General features: G+C 41.9%; 1 protein-coding gene across 6 annotated transcripts; it reads right to left on the reverse strand.

Annotated features, from left to right (window-relative positions):
- Positions 1 to 2,803: 2,803 nt before the first annotated feature.
- Positions 2,804 to 13,521, reverse strand: LOC146360755 (centrosomal protein of 70 kDa-like). Of its 6 annotated transcripts, none has more exons than XM_084921517.1 (12): positions 12,916 to 13,521; positions 12,509 to 12,608; positions 12,027 to 12,150; positions 10,739 to 10,919; positions 10,102 to 10,253; positions 5,233 to 5,338; positions 5,013 to 5,135; positions 4,764 to 4,913; positions 4,458 to 4,626; positions 3,610 to 3,718; positions 3,450 to 3,529; positions 2,804 to 3,168 (listed from the first exon to the last, which is right to left on the reverse strand). In XM_084921517.1, exons 1-12 carry the CDS (start codon positions 12,922 to 12,924, stop codon positions 3,107 to 3,109), a joined length of 1,365 nt encoding a protein of 454 aa, XP_084777643.1. In that variant the 5' UTR covers positions 12,925 to 13,521; the 3' UTR covers positions 2,804 to 3,106. The 6 variants fall into 6 exon arrangements, with proteins under 6 accessions (XP_084777643.1, XP_084777642.1, XP_084777648.1 ...); XM_084921516.1 differs by having other exon boundaries at positions 12,497 to 12,608; XM_084921522.1 differs by having other exon boundaries at positions 12,679 to 13,521.
- Between the last annotated feature and the right edge of the window lie 4,465 nt (positions 13,522 to 17,986).

Here is a 17,986-nt window from a genome sequence, read left to right on the forward strand (position 1 = left end):
GGCTATTTAGAGCAGCACGTTGTTTCGAGAAGTATTTCCCAACAAGTTCAGGAAGGCACACTTTACGAAAGAAGTCTTGTGCTTGCTTTAAGCGCGGTTTCCAGAAATCCACAGCAGGGAAGACGCGAATCACAGCAAGGTCTCTCTGTGTCCACACAACGAGGTCACAGTGGTTGGCGCCCGTAATAATAATAATAATAATAAGGGATTGGATTTATATAGCGCTTTTCAAGGCACCCAAAGCGCTTTACAATGCCACTATTCATTCACTCTCACATTCACACACTGGTGGAGGCAGCTGCGGTTGTAGCCTGAGCATGGTTCTGGCAGTCCCGAATCCAACACTCCAACACTGTGCGCGTGTTTTGCTTTCTGGCCTACTGACATGGCGCCGCGATCCCACAATGCACTGCGGCGTGACGTCAACTCCAAAGCCCTATACCCGCACGTTTCAGGAGTCCAACTGGACCCCACCCAGTGTTTACTGGACAGAATACTGGGACACTAAACCAGAACTGATGGATGTCTGTACCGCACTCACAGCATTTATTACAGTCTAACCTCCTGTTTCTAACGACTTTACTATAAAGCTTTTTCGAGGGAGATGTTATTATTGTAAGTGAAATAGTAATTTGGTGTATCATGTTAATAGTTCCGTTGGATACTTTTAAAGCAGTGTTGGATCAATAAATACTGAAATCTGTTCCGTCGTTGCTGTTTGTTAAATCCAAAAACGTTATTTCACTTTCTTTCATTCTGTTCCAGCCGTTCTGCATATCTAACAAACCTGCTGCCACACTGTTGTCATTATGTGTTTGAGCCAGCCATCTGTGTCAATATTAATGTGATTGGCCTTAAATTATTCAGAATATTTCGTTTTGCTATTAAACTAATTATCTGTCGCTTCACTGTATACATTGTTTTATTGTTTTACGAAGCAAACCTCTGATATCGGCGCAAAATGCTGAAGCGTTCTTGTCCTGGTGATTTTCTCAGAGCCGTTTTCCTCGTAGCTGAGTCAAGTTAATTTTTAAAAAGTCAGGTTAGACAAATAACCAGTTTAACCTTTTCTAAAAAATAATACCTGAGAGTAGCTATGAAAATATTCTGATAACATTTACATTTCTTTACGGCTGCTCATAATTTTACCGTCACATTTGTTCATTCTCCTTGTTTGTAATTCGATGAAGTAGGAACTGTTTTTTAAATCACCTTCAGTCATGTACGTATTATTGTAGGCTCTGCCTTACAATGTAAAGCGCCTGAGACGACTGCTGTTGTGATTTGGTGCTGTATAAATAAAGTTGAATTGAAAATCTGTTTGTCTTCTGGGATTCTCTCACTTTATAAATATAAACAAACAAGTTGACCTTTTTCATTACCTGAACAGGATTTTTTTTCACCATCATTTAAACTTTATGCATTAAATTTCCACCATTTTTGTCAGAGTGTTAGTTCTGTTCCAGGTTTTAAAGTAATAGTGACGCCACAATGATCAATAATTTTTATATTAAGGAGTGCGCATGCGTCAACCGGCATGCAGCCTGTTTCAGTTGCTCCCGCTTTTCTCTCCATACTTTGTCTTACTTTTAGTTAAAGTACTCTGATTCAGATGAATGGCAGCTGCAGAGATGTTGGCTTGCGACACATTTAACAAATATCTTGGGTAACAAACCAAAAACTAATTCTTGATCAACAATTTCATTTGGGTCTGATCCATGAAAACCAGCTTATTATGGGGTTAAATGTGTCCATAAACCAATTACATTATTATTATTCAATTAAATTCAATGTTATTTATGTAGCACCAAATCACAACAACAGTTGTCCTGAGATGCTTATTAAGAATCTTGTTTGGATTGTATTCATGGTATAAATAGGAGACTATCACACCATTCATCAGGGCCACAACTAACACCAGCTAATGTAAAGTCATCTGGGTATTTTGCTTTTAGATCTCCAATAACATCTGAATTTTTTCCCAGTAATATCTTGTTCTTAGAGTCTCCATTATATCCACAAACATTCAAACGAATAAAGACAGACTGTTCGACATTCAAAACTGCAGAAATCCAGTTTGTTTCCTGGGAAACTGTTCAGGTGTACGGCTAAATAAAACTGTCCCTCTATCACTGATTACTCCAAAAGTTTGAGTCTTCCTTACTGGAATTAATTTGATTGTAGAAAGACTCAGAGTTCATCATTAGTTTACTTCTTCTTGAATCAGTCTCACATGAATATGACACAACATCTCCTCTTAGTTTCACAGGGTTACCTTTTCTCTTCACGACTCTTCCATCACAACATAATCTAAAATCCCCTTTTCAGTCGTACATGGTAAAGTCGGGGCTTCTCACATATAACACACTATCTGCTGCGCTCTCACAGCAGTGATAACAATGCTCCTGGGAGTCAGGGTCAAAAGGTCAGGCCTACAAATCCTTTCCATTACTCAGACTACATTTCTCATTCATGAGTTTGACTATATTCTGATTAGGATTAACCATGACTCAGCTACACGTTGCTGCTGCCACCAAATAAAACCATTCTGATGGTAAACCAGCAAACAGTGTCCAGTTAAACCTACTGATCAAGACGTTATCTGTGAAAAACACAATAAGTGTTAAAGCGCAACATTTTGTGTTTCCCTCAGTAACACGGTATGCTAACCAGCTTCATGTGAGGCGTTCCTCCATTTACAGCTGGAGCAGTTTTGCTTCTTAATGCTTGGGAGTATAAATCTGTGAGACGTGTGTGGACGCTGCGCTCACCAAACCAAATGAAGACGCCACAGACATGAAACTGCTAATAACTGACAAATGCTTTATTCCTCCCATATTTGCTGCTTTTGTTACAGCTATGTACACATGTCAAACACAAGTGCTGACAGTACTGACGTGATTTTCAGAGACCACACCTCCTACGGCACCACCACCATCACATCGTGCCTTTAACTCATCTACTCCTGCCAGGTTTACAATGGTAAAGCATCAAAAGTGTAAAAATCTGTTGGCATCATCCACACAGAGGTGAAAACAGCATCAGCCATGCTTTCAAGGCCGCTTATAAAATAGAGGTTTGACTAAAAACAAAAAGCTGATCCAGGTCACTGTGCTGTTTCTGTCAAAGCCTTCAGAGCTGGCAGGATGTCGTCTAGGTGGCTCACTCCTGTAACACAGAGAGAAGAGCAGCAGTAGAAATCTCAGGCTTAAAGTCAGCTCGGCCAATCCCAGCCCAGGATCGTCTTAAAATCACATGACGACGAGCAGTTCACAACGAGTCAGTGCTTGGAAGGCACCCAACACCATAATGATTCTGACTGCGAGCTCCTGGAAACACCACAATCTGTTCATCTTCATGTTTCCTCAGTAATATTGGATGAGAGTCCTGGATTTATTTCTACCAAGAAGTCATTTGTAAATAAAATAAATAGAGTTGGTTGAATTTACCTAGAGTCTGTAAGATTCCTGTAACCAGGGCATGGAAAGCAGGGAAGAACTCCTCGTGCTGTTTCACCTTCATGATGATGCTGAAAAACAGGAGCAAAGATTGAAGCAGGCCTGAGCAGCTGCCATCTGGTAGTCCAACTAATGTGTGAGAAAAGCAAACCTGTCAATATCGATGTCTCCCAGCAGCTCAGGGAACCTCGCCATGCTTTCAATGGAGGACACCAGTCTGGACACATGTTTCACAACTTCAGCAGGAGAAACACCACCGTCTGCCAAAACCACAGACAGCCCTGTTAGTCACATGCTGAATGATGCTGAATGACAGTAATCCACACCCAGTGTAATATGGAAGAGTCTCCTGATTATGGAAGCAGCATGAAAAAGAAGCCGTTATGAAAGCTACTGCTGTGGTCAAGGTCAGGAGGAAGATGCTTGTTAGTAATCGAGAACAAAGAGTCACAGCCAGTGGAGACATGACACTAATCTAACCACACAAAAACAAAGATGACGATACAGTTATACAAATATTCATTTTTGTCAGTCGGCCCCATCTAGTGGCCAAGGCGTGCATTAGGAGATAAGTGTAGGTGATGCTACCTGCAGGGAGTAGCAGTGTTTGGCAGGTCCAGGCCTCTGCAGTCACTGCTCTTATGTTCCAAACAGTCATTGTTTTCAGTTTACTCTGGACAGTGTGTGTGCCAAGAGTTTTAATTAAGCACTACTGTGCAGTACTTTGGAATATCTTGGATGTGAAGAACGAGCAGTTCACATCCACATGTTTATACAGTCAAACAATGGATTATCATGAGGACATTAGCACTAGTACCTCCTAGTACAGGTCTACTCTGCCTCCAGGAGTGAGTTTGCTTATTTTAATGACTCTTAGTTACTTTTAACTTCAGGGTTTCAATCCAAACAAAGGAAAATGTGTCCAGGAGATGCTCATAGAAGCCCAGACTGTCATACTGCATAAATAACATCCATAACTAGGCACTCTGTGTAAGTCACCTAGATCAAGGATATCTCGAAGGTTCCTCATGGCATTGGTCATCTCTCCCAGTTTAGTGTAGACCTCATTCATACGGGGGTACACTCCTCTCAGAGAGGTGACGTCAAACAGCTTCTGAAAATGAGACACCATGGACTCCAGAGTGTGTCGAGTGGGGCTTCTGAGGACCTAACAAGGAAAGAAAACGCTGCAATAAGCAGGCTTCTCTGAAGTATACGCTCAGACATGTGAGCCACCGCGCCCTGCAGTGTCATTTACACAACAGCCTGATAAAGTAGTACAAAAAAAGAGTAACAAACTTCTACCTTATCATCAGCCGAGGCATTTTCCAGCATGGCGTCTACAAGCAGCAACATGTCTCCAACCTCTGCTGCTTCGTCAGTGTTATAACCACCATCGCATGGTTGTAAGGGCATTAGTCTGACAGACAGTTCTTTTAAACTGCACTGAAGACCCTACGCACAAGCACGCATGCACAGGAAGTTCATCTTCAAAGCAAACGTCACATACCTAACCGAGGGCTCGAGATAGTTTGGCAGGTTGTTGGTGTTTACCTTCAGCAGATCGAGCTGCTCTGCCCACACTTTCAGTGTAGACAGGACATCCTGGAAGTGCGGTCTGTGCGCTCTCAGAGGACCTTTATGATCAGTTACAACTGCACTAATCTCATTCAACAGCTGAAATTTCAGGAAAGAAAAGAAGAAATATTTCTGTTCTGTCAGGAAAAAAGGCTCGGAGCAGTACGTGCCCGAGACCACATCAAGTCACACTTACATGATGATAGTAGACACACAGCCTGGCTTCCTTGGCTGGGTCACTGATGAGCTCGCTAATCTCAGCTGTGCCGTCTTTTTTTGGCGAGCTCCACAGGAAGTTGGCTCTGCGAATGAGAAATGAGATGAACTCCTGGATACAGAAATTCTACTTTAATTTCAGGAACAGGGGTCAAATTCACTTTGGTCCTCTTCACACTGTTAAAGTCTGGACAGCAAAAAACTCACGAGACTCATATTTAAACACTATTTGGAGGTTTTTTGTTCAGTTTCTACTTAAATTGGATTTTGTGTCTATCATGAGTCACAATGCAGTGCATGACCATTTCTAATAGAGTGTGACTGACGATAGGGCTGCTCAATTAACCGAATTTTAATCTAAATTACGATCTGGGCTTTCAACGATCATTAAAAATGACTGAGCCGATTATTAGCACCTCCCTCGTGCTTTACAGCTGCCGTGAATACTCAGAATAACACCTCTGAGCGAAAGTTGGATCACATCGTAGAACATCTCACTGCAGTCGTGAGTTCTCAGAATCGGCTCTCTGAGCACAAGAATGAAAACACCAGCAAGTTTGATACCATCGTGGGGAAGCTCGCGGTTCTCCAACGGGAGATTGAGAGACCAGTGTCGGAGTGTTAAAGAACAGCTTGAAATTCTCATGAGTTGTTGCAAAAGAAAAATCACCATCATAATGTGGCTACCCCTTCGGCGCCAGCTGTGGTCTCGAGGCCGGAGCCGAACAACAACACCCTGATAACGACTGTGTTGAGTCTGTTCCTTCCCGTTCCATGCAAGGCCACCTGGGTTGGCTGGAAGACTGTTTACTTAGCCTGGCAGGGTGAAGGACACTGTCTTAACTGAACTATGGACACGCACACACATACATATACTGATACTGATAAGCACTCACTGATGCATCACCCTCCCTACCCCGGATCCAAAGGGGTATCCATCATGGGTTTGCGGAGTCAGACGTGGATCAAGTAGATATGTGTCGTAGCTGCACCACAGAGCAACAATACAAATTTATTCAATCATTTGAAGACCGCTCACAGTGACATACGATCAAACAATGAAGAAGCATAGAGAAAAACTCTCCCACCAGCTCCCAGAGACACCAGGAGATAACAACGCGGTAACGGTTATCCTCGAAAGACCACTGCTCAATTTCATTTATTTTTTATATTGCAAACATTTGCACTGTTATCAGTATTTGCACACTATTTTATATTATTTCTTTTTGACAATCTTTAAAGCCATTATTCAATACATTGTTATTGTTAAATAAATATCGTCAAATAATCGAGATCTCAATTTCAGTGAAAATAATCGTGATCATTTTTGCCATCGAGCAGCCCTAACTGAGGATCTAGGAGAGTGCTGTGGAGGAAGGCTTGGAGTTTGTAGGTATATCTTACAGGAGGGAAGCGATTGCAGCTTCTTACATAGTTACTGAAACTTGCTGAACAAACTGGGATGATGAAAACGTGCATGAATGATGAGTTATTGTGACATGATCCCCAAAGCCTCAGAGGATTTTTCATAGTGACCGAAAACAAAACCAGGGTTTAACTGGTAGATGGACTGGTTCTTACAGAGCGCTTTTCTACTCCGAGCACTCAAAGTACACTCACACACATTCAGACTCCAACGGATGCATCGGAGAGCAAGTTGCAGCCACAGTGGGCCTGGGGCCCTACAGTGGGCACGGGCCCCTACAGTGGGCAGGGGCCCTACAGTGGGCAGGGGCCCTTACAGTGGGCAGGGGCCCTACAGTGGGCACGGGCCCCTACAGTGGGCACGGGGCCCTACAGTTATTATTGAAATAATATCGACTAATTGAAGAAAAATTAGGCAAATTCGTCAACTATCAAAATAATCAGCAAAGCGGTTGCTGATAGGTTTTCCGTCTCTTCTCTGTATTATTGTGGGGTGTTTGCTTTACAACAATAAGCACCTTGAGGCGACTGTTGTTGTGATTCGCTGTTATATAAATAAATAACAACACTTCCTCCTGATACCAGGACTCACAGTGGGCCATAGAGGGCCCAAGGCTGCTTAAGAACAAGCTGCTCTTTACCACATAACTGACTTGGCAGATGTTTACACCCGATTCCCCTCCCAGTACAACCTACAAGGGTTTTACAGTATTCACTGCCCTTCACTGGCTCCACATTTTGTCATGTTACAGCCTTGTTTGAAACTGGATTCATAAAATGCAAATTCATAAAATAAATAAATGTAACTTTAACAAAAGTGTTCATCTTTTAGTCTGTGAAGGTTGTCAGTCATCCAGGTCATTGTAGTCTAAGGAGCTCGGAAAGAAAAGGGTCTGGATTTCTTTGAAGTAGGGGTGGGCGATATAAACGATATACGATAGAAACGATATAAATTTGGCCAACGATAGAGATTTTGACTGTATCGCTCTATCGTGATAGCGCATGTTGATGATGTCATCAAGCTGCGCCTGTTTTGGTCGAAAGCATCGCAGCGGCTAAAACCATTGTCATCTGCAAATTATGGCGGGCGACAGTCATAGCAAAGAGATTAAGCACTTTTGAAATATGGGGAAAGCCAAAAACTGCGCTTCCTCCACTTCCGTAACATTGATTCATTAATGTTGAATTCACTGGCAGCTGCTCTGTTCCCATGTTGTTGCAGTATATTATTGACTAACCTCGTATTGTGGATGAATAATCTCAGTTGTTCTCCTGACTGAAGTTTGCCCCGTGTACAGCATCCTGCTATGCGATTGCATTTGTCCCTGACCACCAGAATCCCTCACGTTAACTTTTATCGAGTGGAAAAAAAGTTGGCGTTCATCCTCCAGCTTCACTGTGCTAATGTTATGCTAATATAGCTGTGTCGCTAGCGATCATGTAGCACAACATGATATACCAGCTAGTCCAACTTCAGTAGCCCTACAAACGCCACTGCTGTTTAGTTTTCTGTCTTCATTTATGTTGGAAGTGGTAGCAGAGCTGTACATTTGAATTAGTTTCAAAAATCTCTCAGTCAGAACATGGTATGAAATGTTTAGGTGGAAGCTAGCGAGCTAACTTCCTGCTAACTCCGTTAAATTTAATAAATTCTGTTTTCATGGATGCCTGGATGTAAAACTTAATTATTACACCTAATAAAGCAGCAACGCTGATGATTTAATTAAAGATGAAAGAATTTAGACCATTTTTAACTCTCAGTGTTCGTTTGACTTTGGGACCTGAACCAGACGGAGTTTTGGACCCAGATTACTTCGTGAAGCTCCTCACTACGGCAGCCGTAATGCTCTGACGATCCATCAAGCAGTGCGGCTTACCAAAGTTGTACTAAAACCATTTTTTAACAGATTTCTGCAGCCAAAAGGTCAGTAAGCACAACCAGAATTCATACATAGGGCACACTCTCGATTTTTGAGAAAATTAAAGGATTTTGAGTGTGCCTTGTAGTGTGGAAAATACGTTATACAGAAGAAAAGAATATATCCTGATATATATATCGTTACCACACATGCATCAAATTATATCGCGATATGAATTTTAGGCCATATCGCCCAGCCCTACTTTGAAGGTGTTTCATCTGAGAAGTTTCTTCAGTTCTAAGAGGAGGAGGTGGAGAGCCCCAGATTTTATTACACCAGTTGCTCTTAGAACTGAAGAAGCTTCTCAGATGAGAGGTGAAACACCTTCAAGAAACTTAAAGAAGTCCAGAAGTTTTTCTTTCCAAGCTCCTTAGACTGCTCATCTTTTAGTTTCTACACCTTGGAGTCCACCTGTAGTAAATTCAGTTGACTGGACACATGTTGTACTATTGTACTATGTATGACTGTGCAATGACAATAAAGAGTTATCTTATCTTAAAGTAGCACACTTGTCTATATAAGATCCTATAGTTGACAGTGAATGTCAGGGCACAAGTCCTGAAGTCCAAAGAGCAGTCTGCAGACGTCAGAGATAGGACTATATCGAGGCACAGATCTGGGAAAGACTACAGAACAATCCCTGCAGCACCGATGGTCCTAATGAGCACAGTGGCCTCCAGATGGCTCTGAAGCTCAGACCCGGGCAAAGGTTTATCGTCCAAAACGACAATAACCCTAAGCCCACAGCTGAGATAACAAAGGACTGGCTTCAGGACCAGTCTGTATGTCCTTAAGTGGCTCAGCCGGAGCCAAGATACAAATCCAACTAGACATCTTTTGAGAGATCTGAAACTGCTAGCAGCAGCCAGTACTAGCCCTCAGCCTCCTAACAGTTTCAGAATCCTACATCGCCTTGTTTTAAAGTTATTGCATTCACAGAATTTTCAGAAAACCTGACCTCTGACCTTGAAGTCAAGGTCACCAGGATTCAAACTAGTCTCTGATTTGTTTTTATTACATGTAACTATGGTATCAATTTGAAAATCCTACATCGCATTGTTCTCGAGACATCGCATTGACAATGTGACGTGCACTGACCTTGGGTCAGATTGGTCTGTTTCCTCCAGGTTCTTCTGCTGGTGCTCTGACTTAGAGGGGTAGAATGAGGCCAAATTTGAGGCAATCTGAGGTCAGATTAAGCCTCGCTGACTCAGTCAAACTTCCCCAAAAACTCACAGCATGTTCCCGTCTGCATGTCTGAGCACGTCTGGGGCACGGGCCTGACTTTTGAGCACGGGCCCTGCTACAACATGCCATGTTTGACTGATGTGGATAGGCTCACTTTGACTTGGTATTCTACAAAAACCATGTTGTAGCATTATTTGATATGAGCCCTCCTCTACAGATCTGCACAACGGCATGGCTGACTGCCTACCCTAGACAGTCTAGAACAGACTTTACACACTGTTCAATGATCTTGTGTGTGAGGTTTTCAAATATCTTACTGTTGATCTGCAGGAGACCTCTGCTGGGAGGCTTGACGCTGCAAAGCCAATCGCTGCTCTTCTTTTTTGGTGATGAAATGGAGTTTCCTCTGAAGCTGGGTTGCCTCCTCTTTCTGTTTCGACAGCGTTTGCTCTAGAATCTCACACCGTCTCTGAAAGCACGCAGAAGGTTTTTCTTTTACCAGTACATGGAAACTGCAAACCACTGAAACATGAAACATAACATCAATGTTTAAATGCGTGCTCTTTAAGAAAACATGCAGTCGATGAAAATAAACACCTACACTCATCTTAAAGAGTTCAGGGTAGCCTGTTAAATGTTTGGGAAACAGCTCAAGGTTCAGTGTTAACTTTGGTGACTCGGGAATATCTTTGTTCATTACAGATAATATGTTCACATCATGTAAACTTTAGCAGACATCTGCTTATATGAACTATAGTGTTTTTCCAGTGTTTTACATGCACAGAGCTGTTCAGCATGACTAAGACTTCCAAAAGAAATTTAATTTACTTGGTGCCGAGTTGTAAGAAGTAACTGTGGCTCCAAGTGCTTGTGCCGTTTGTTTTGACTCTTTGTAAATGCCCTTTGGTTAACGGGAAATTTAAAGACAGTGAAATAAAAAGCTGAATGACCCACGTGTGCTTCCAGTTTTTCCTTCTGCAGTTGCTGTGTGTGGCTGTGCTGCTGGACTTCCTTGCTAAGGTAGCGGTCCTCCAGATCCTGGACTCTGGTCTTCACCTCGTCCAACAGTTCCTCCAGCTCTGTGACCCTCTGACACTGCTGAGCTGCTCGGCTCATGTGCTCCTGAACCTCCATTCTGACGGCACACAAAGCAAAGCATCTCTGCACCTGCTGACTGCAGTTTGTGTAGTCCTAAGGCCCTGAAAGGCTCGCTGAATACTTTATGGCAACATGACTTCAAACTTCTACGTAAAATTAGTAAAACAGCATCAACAAGTTAAAATCTCAAAGGGTGAGGAAAGAAGAGCACATGTAGCCAGAAGAATGTGCCAGACTCTTACTCTGGATGGCATCACCATGTCGTCTAATAACACTGTGAGGAACCTTGGAGTCATTTTTGACCAGGATATGTCCTTCATATTAAACAAATATGTAGGACTGCTTTCTTCTATAGACCTCTCTGCATTGAATCATACTTGTTATTAACCTCTGTCTCTCTTCCACAGCATGTCTTTATCCTGTCTTCCTTCTCTGTCCCCAACCAATCACAGCAGATGGCCCCGCCCCTCCCTGAGCCTGGTTCTGCCGGAGGTTTCTTCCTGTTAAAAGGGAGTTTTTCCTTCCCACTGTCGCCAAAGTGCTTGTTCATAGGGGGTCATGTGATTGTTGGGGTTTCTCTGCTCTAATTTGGAGTCTTTGCTTGACAATATAAAGCGTCTTGAGGAAACTGTTATCATTTGGCTCTATAAACATAAAACTGAATTGAATAGAGCTGAACTGTTGGAGAAAAGCCAAGCACCAACAGAAACTGCCCGGCACTTGGTGAGCATACGTGCTCCATACAGACTCCATCTCAGCAGTGTGCCACCCAGTCTCACATTTCATGCCTGTACTGGTCTGTGAGGATCAAGAAATGTGTGTTCCTGATACTCATCTGATGTTGGAGGTTAAATGACAGCAGGACAGGTGGTCTACACAACACTGCATATACATTATTAATATCCAGCAGTAGCATTGCACATGTGTCACTGAAGCAGACCCCAGCTCTCCTAGCCACGTTACAGGACAGTCTGAGGTTCAGTCCAGTAAGATGACATTCGTAACGGCAATAATGTCTTTGGGGTCGGGGGGTATTTACAGTTTCCATGTTTAAACAGATAGTTACAAACATGTTTCACTGAAAACATCACTGAATAACATCCCAGCACCACTTAGGGTGTTTCTTACACAGTGCTGAACTTACTTGAGCTGGTTGTTGGACATGACGAGCTCCTGGATGAGGGCCTGCCTTCTCTCTGAGTCTGTGAGCATCACCCTCAGAGTTGTCCTCAGCTCAGCAGCCGACTTCTTGTCCAGAAGGACCAAATCTGCAAACACACAGACAGCCGTATACATTACTCATCAAATCACACTGACAAGCCTCTTAAAGCCAAACATTTTTGCTTAAAACTCAAAGTAGAATTTATAAACAAGTAAACAACAAAAAGACCATTTAAATCATTCTTTTCATTTAACGTTGCATGTAAATTAAATCTATTGACATTTAACACAGTAACTATATTGCTGAGCCACTTTAATTGTATACACTCTGTCCTTAGTCAGCCGTCTTCAATTCTGATTTTTGTTTCCATGTATAGTTGTTACAGTCTTCAGCCTGATACGATTGTTCACTTTCGCCCACCGTAACACATGACCTTTGATAAAGTCTCGTACTTTTATTCTTACCTGCAGGACTCTTATTCTCAGCGGGATCTGCAAAAAACACCGGTTTAAAACCATGATGTTGTAAACGTTTGTTCACGTCATCCCACTCCACTTGTTCCTGCTGCAACACACACAAACCGTCACTGACAGCGGAGTTCAACACTTTCCAGTTAACACAAATACAGCTCTACCTGAAACTGCTTGTAGCTCCACAGATAAACATATGTTTGATTTCTTGACTGTAAAGCATAAGTAGTCCTGAAGTCCATATCCACGCGTAAAAACGTCCCACTCAACGTAAACCCAGCTTTCATTAACAATGCAGCTCGTGTATCGGACAGCGGTCGCTAAGCAGTGTATGAAAGGCGATCCAACAACCCAGCAGCCTCGGACCACCTTAATCATGCTGTTTTAATCACGTAGCTTACCTGTTTCATCGGTTCGGTCTGCAGAAAGAAATCAACAAGTGTCCAAAGGGCTTCAATGAAAAGCTCTTCTTTTGGCGTCTCAACACAACTCGGTAACCTTCGTTTAATGTATTCTTTAATCAGCCATTCACATTCATTCACCTTAGACTTCCTAAAGTGGTTAAATTAAGTCCTTACTGTAAGTATTTCCTGTAAAAAGTCGATAAATAAACGTCCACTTAAAAATATAATTGTAATCGAGCAAACAGGCACAGACTGTGTTAGCAGCACTAGTAGCTAACAAGTTAGCGTTGGCCCTGAACGTTAGCTTAGCAAATATTAACGTAGTGAACAAAGAAGGCTGGTTGATTTAGTATAAGTTACCAGCTGTTGATGTACACTTGGCTAATTTTTAGACATCTCATACAGAAAATATGCTCCTTCCGTCATTCAAATAAGTGCGCGATGATGTCACTATAGTAAACCAATAGGAAGTGGTTATTCGACTTGTTCACCAATCAGCTTACACAAAAAAACTATCCGACAGGGTTTTTTTTTCAAACAAGTGTAACAAGCAAACTATCCGACAGGTGTCGTGCCAAGGTAGGTATCCCCCTCTCTTCTTCTTCTTCGTCTATCTTGTCAAACTTCAGGTGCATTACCGCCACCTTCTGGGCTGGAGTGTGGATCGGAACAGTTTTACACCCATGGTCTCATATAAATACTTATTGCTCTTTAAAAACCCAAATATTTCCATTAGTTCCTTTTAAAGGATACTTAACTCCGGCTCAGCCCCTCACTTCCTGGCTGCTAAACAGGCTTGGGAAAGAGACCTAGGCCGCTCTATAAATGGTCCAGACTGGCAGGAGATTTGGGCCTGTGCCTCTAGGATATCTGTCTGTAACCAGGATAAATCGTTTCAGTTCAAAATTGTGTGATGTATTGATTGTGCATACATCACACCCTCTTTAAAAAGTAAAACAGATGTAAACTCCTCCCCTGTATGTTGGAAGTGTATTGCGGGGGGGACTTTATGCATTGTTTTTGGTCATGTGTGAAAATTCTAAAGTTTGGTCTGATGTTGCAACGGTGCTTTCAGTGATTTTCATTCCTGCTGTTCCTCTGGACCCTCTAGTTCTTATACTGGGAGTAATGGACAATCTGGTTTTCAAAGGCAAAAACAAGAGGCTGTTCCAGTTGTTATTTTTCATCCAGGAACAATATCCTGCTCCTCTGGGGCAGGCTAGCCATCCCAACTAAGAAATCCTGGCATAACATTATATGGACTGTATTCCCAATGAATATATAACTTGTATACTCAACTCCACCTTGGACTCTTTCCACAGGCCTGGGACCCATATCTACGTTGGACCTGTACTGGCATCCTCCTTGTTGCGGGGCTTTCCCAAACTGAATTAACTTGCCTGACTGTTGGTCTTACTGTGATTTGTTCTGATTCCTGGAGGGGTTGTGGTTTACCTCAACTGCCTTGTATGTGCCTCAAAACAGCCTGAGCTAAGTTCTGGTTTTCTTTTGTCTTTGTCTGTTACTATGAAAAAAATCCTAATAAAAATATTAAAAACAAACAAAAAAATCAAATATTGCCCTATAAACTACACCACCTGTGTCCCTTTGAAATATTTCTTTTACCCTTAATTGAACTCTATTCTTCTGCAATTCAGATTTGAGCATTTGCCTTTCCCATCTATGTTTACCATATTAAACATCACATGTTCAAATGTTTCCTGTGGTCCACAACGTTCACAATTCCCTGTCTCATTCTTGTTCATCTTTTTTAGTGTTATTTAAACCTATGTGACCAAATCTTACTCTTGAAATGATATCTTCTTTTACTTCTATGACTTCTTCTACAGTGTCCCACTGCTCTCTGTATACTATAATAATATCTACCTTTCCCTGCTCTGTTCCTTTAACCTCACCTTTACTGTATATTATATTCATATCTACATGACTTTTTCTTGTTGCAGCTTTTGCAAACTTATCAGCCTGTTCATTTTCATCTAAACCGATACGGAAAATGTATTTCTATTCCCGTATGTTTGACTCTATAGATTAAATGGTAAATGGTCTGTATTTGTATAGCGCTTTACTTGGTCCTAAGGACCCCAAAGCGCTTTACACTATGCACAATCATCCACCCATTCACACACTGGTGATGGCAAGCTGCAGTGTAGCCACAGCCACCCTGGGGCGCACTGACAGAGGCGAGGCTGCCGGACACTGGCACCACCGGGCCCTCTGACCACCACCAGTAGGCAACGGGTGAAGTGTCTTGCCCAAGGACACAACGACCGAGACTGTCCGAGCCGTGGCTCGAACCGGCAACCTTCCGATTACAAGACAAACTCCCAACTCTTGAGCCACAATCGCCCAGGTCAAATGAATTATATCAAAAAACAATATCGTGTCTAGAATCCAAACACATATCACATATGCTCAATAGTGCGCTACTAGAGTCTGAGTAAGGCAAGGCAAGTTTATTTATATAGCACAATTCAACAACAAGGTGATTCAAAGTGCTTTACAGAGACATTAAAAAACAAAAACAATAAAAAGCATGATTTAAAATTGATTTAAAAAAAAAAACAGTAAATCAAATATTTGTACTTCCAGTAGGAAGTACAAATACTTCCTACTGGTGCCTCCTCTGCCCAGTTTGAAGTGATTAAAACTGCTACAGTTCTCCAGTATAAACTGTTAAGTCATCAGTAATTCTTTTATTCATCACAAAGCTTCTTTCTGGAATAACAAACACAACACCGGCTTTATAATCTAACAATTACGATGCATCAGTATTTATCTCCACATGTTCTGAATACTTTTCCCGTATATGATCATATATCTGACTCTTCCCTTGTGTAATAAATGAAATCAGGAGTTGTCATATATCCATGGCAGTAAAATTGAAAATGGTTCTGCTGGGTTAATATTTTTGTTACTAATTCCTGTCTCATTTATTTTTCCCCTATAATCCAACCAAAACTTATTCATTCACTCTCTTTCTCTTGTTCTTAAACAAGGTTTAATTATTCTCTGAGCTTTATGATTTTCAGTGTGTCCCTTTAACTTTGCACAGTAAGTTAAAGAAATTTAATGTGTTCTGATTTCTAACAGTTGTTCACCCATTCCAACTCACAGTGTGGACACTGGTGTAGTTTTAATGGCCCCACAACACAACCTCAGTGCTTGATAATGAATTTTATCTGAGTTATTTAACAATGTTTTAGTCGCTGAACCATAAAGCAGAACTGATCTAATGAGACCCATATGTAAAGCTTTTAATACTGTCCTATCTGTATCCCACTTGCTTCCTTTTAAACATCTTAAAATATTCTAAATCGTTTTACATTTCTCAGTTATTGCCCCAATATGTGTTTTCCATGTAAGCCTTTTATCAAACCAGATAAATATTTAAAGCAATCAACCTTTTATATTTCATTCCCATATAATTTGAGATTAAACTGGTAATCTACTCTCTTACATGTGAAAATAATCCATTTTATTTTTGTAACAGAGAACCTAAATCCCCATCCCAGAGCCCAACCCTCCACCGTTTGTAGTTCTTGCTGTACTTTAGTCATGATGAACCTTATACATCTTCACTTTCCCTTCACTTAATGTTTTAAATAAACCCCTGTTTGCTTCTTCTTATTGAATAAACTCTCAATGTGACGATGTGAGAATGTAATTGTAAGCCTGTGTTAATTTAGTTGTTTGATACTGTTTAATATCCAGTACATCTGTTGGGTGTTTTGTTATAACATGACCTGCAATAATTTTAAGTTATGCCGCTGATTTACAACTGTTTCACGACAGTCATCTGGGGAGTAATCTCTGATGGGTCTCAGAGCTAGCCTATATGAGCCAGCAGTGATATCTGTACATGTAGTACCCTTAAAATACTCATCTTTCATTCTGCTGCGAGTGGCGGAGGAGACTGTTCTGTTGAGGAAGAGGCCCTGCTGTCCTGCTGGTGCCATTGATAAGATAAGATAAGATAAGATAAGATAAGATAAGATAAGATAAGATAAGATAAGATAAGATAAGATAAGACTTTATTGATCCCATGACGGGAAATTTTTGCGTTACCTCAGCTCAGGTACAGATATCAGAAGGAAATACAAAAATACAAATAAATACAACCAGAGTGTCCAGGGAGTGAGGGGTCCTTGATGATGATGCTGGCTTCCTGCTGAAGTCTGCCAGTATAAATGTCTCTGAGGGGGGTTAGTGAGGTGCCAGTTGCTCGCTCTGCTGCCCCCACCACCCGCTGCAGTTTCCTCTTGTCCTCCGCGGTGCAGCAGTTAAATCAGAGTGTGCAGCAGTAGGTCAGAAGGCTCTCGATGGTGGAGCGGTAGAAGTTTACTAGCAGTCTTTGGGGTAATTGGGCCTGACACAGTTTCCTGAGGAAGTACAGCCTTTGTTGTGCTTTCCCTACGTGGTGGGAGATGTTTGTGGACCAGGTAAGGTCGGCCGAGATGTGGACTCCGAGGAACTTAAAGCTTTCTACTTTTCTACCTCCTCCCCATCAATGTAGAGAGTAGAGTGCTCAGATCGCCTTGTTCTCCTGAAGTCGATTACCATCTCCTTGGTTTTGGCTGTGTTCAGATGCAGGTTGTTGTCATCACACCATTGCTTCAGATGCTGAACCTCCTCTGTGTAGGCTGAATCACTGTTGTTGTCGACCAGTCCTATGATGGTGGTGTCATCAGCACATTTTATAATGGTGTTACTGGTGTGGGTTGGAGAACAGTCATGGGTGAAAAGTGAGTATAGGGCTTTGGAGTTGATGTCACGCCGCAATGTATTGTGGGAGCGCGGCACCATTTTAGCAGGTCACGAATCAAAACAAACACACTGTGTTGGAAGGAAGATTGCTACGAACCATACAACATACAAAAGAAAAAGGACGGTACAGAGACAGATTGTGTCCGGATGCAAAGAGACGGTACTTGCAAAAAATAGCGTGCATTGGAAATGTGGACCCCGAGGACCAACCGCTATTGACTTAGCCTGATATATTCTCGTACCTGTGGAGTCAGCGCATACACGACGAACCAATTTTGCCATG

This window comes from Perissodus microlepis, chromosome 23 (assembly GCF_051167445.1).
Source record: "Perissodus microlepis isolate ML-2025 ecotype Zambia chromosome 23, ASM5116744v1, whole genome shotgun sequence".
NCBI lineage: Eukaryota > Metazoa > Chordata > Actinopteri > Cichliformes > Cichlidae > Perissodus > Perissodus microlepis.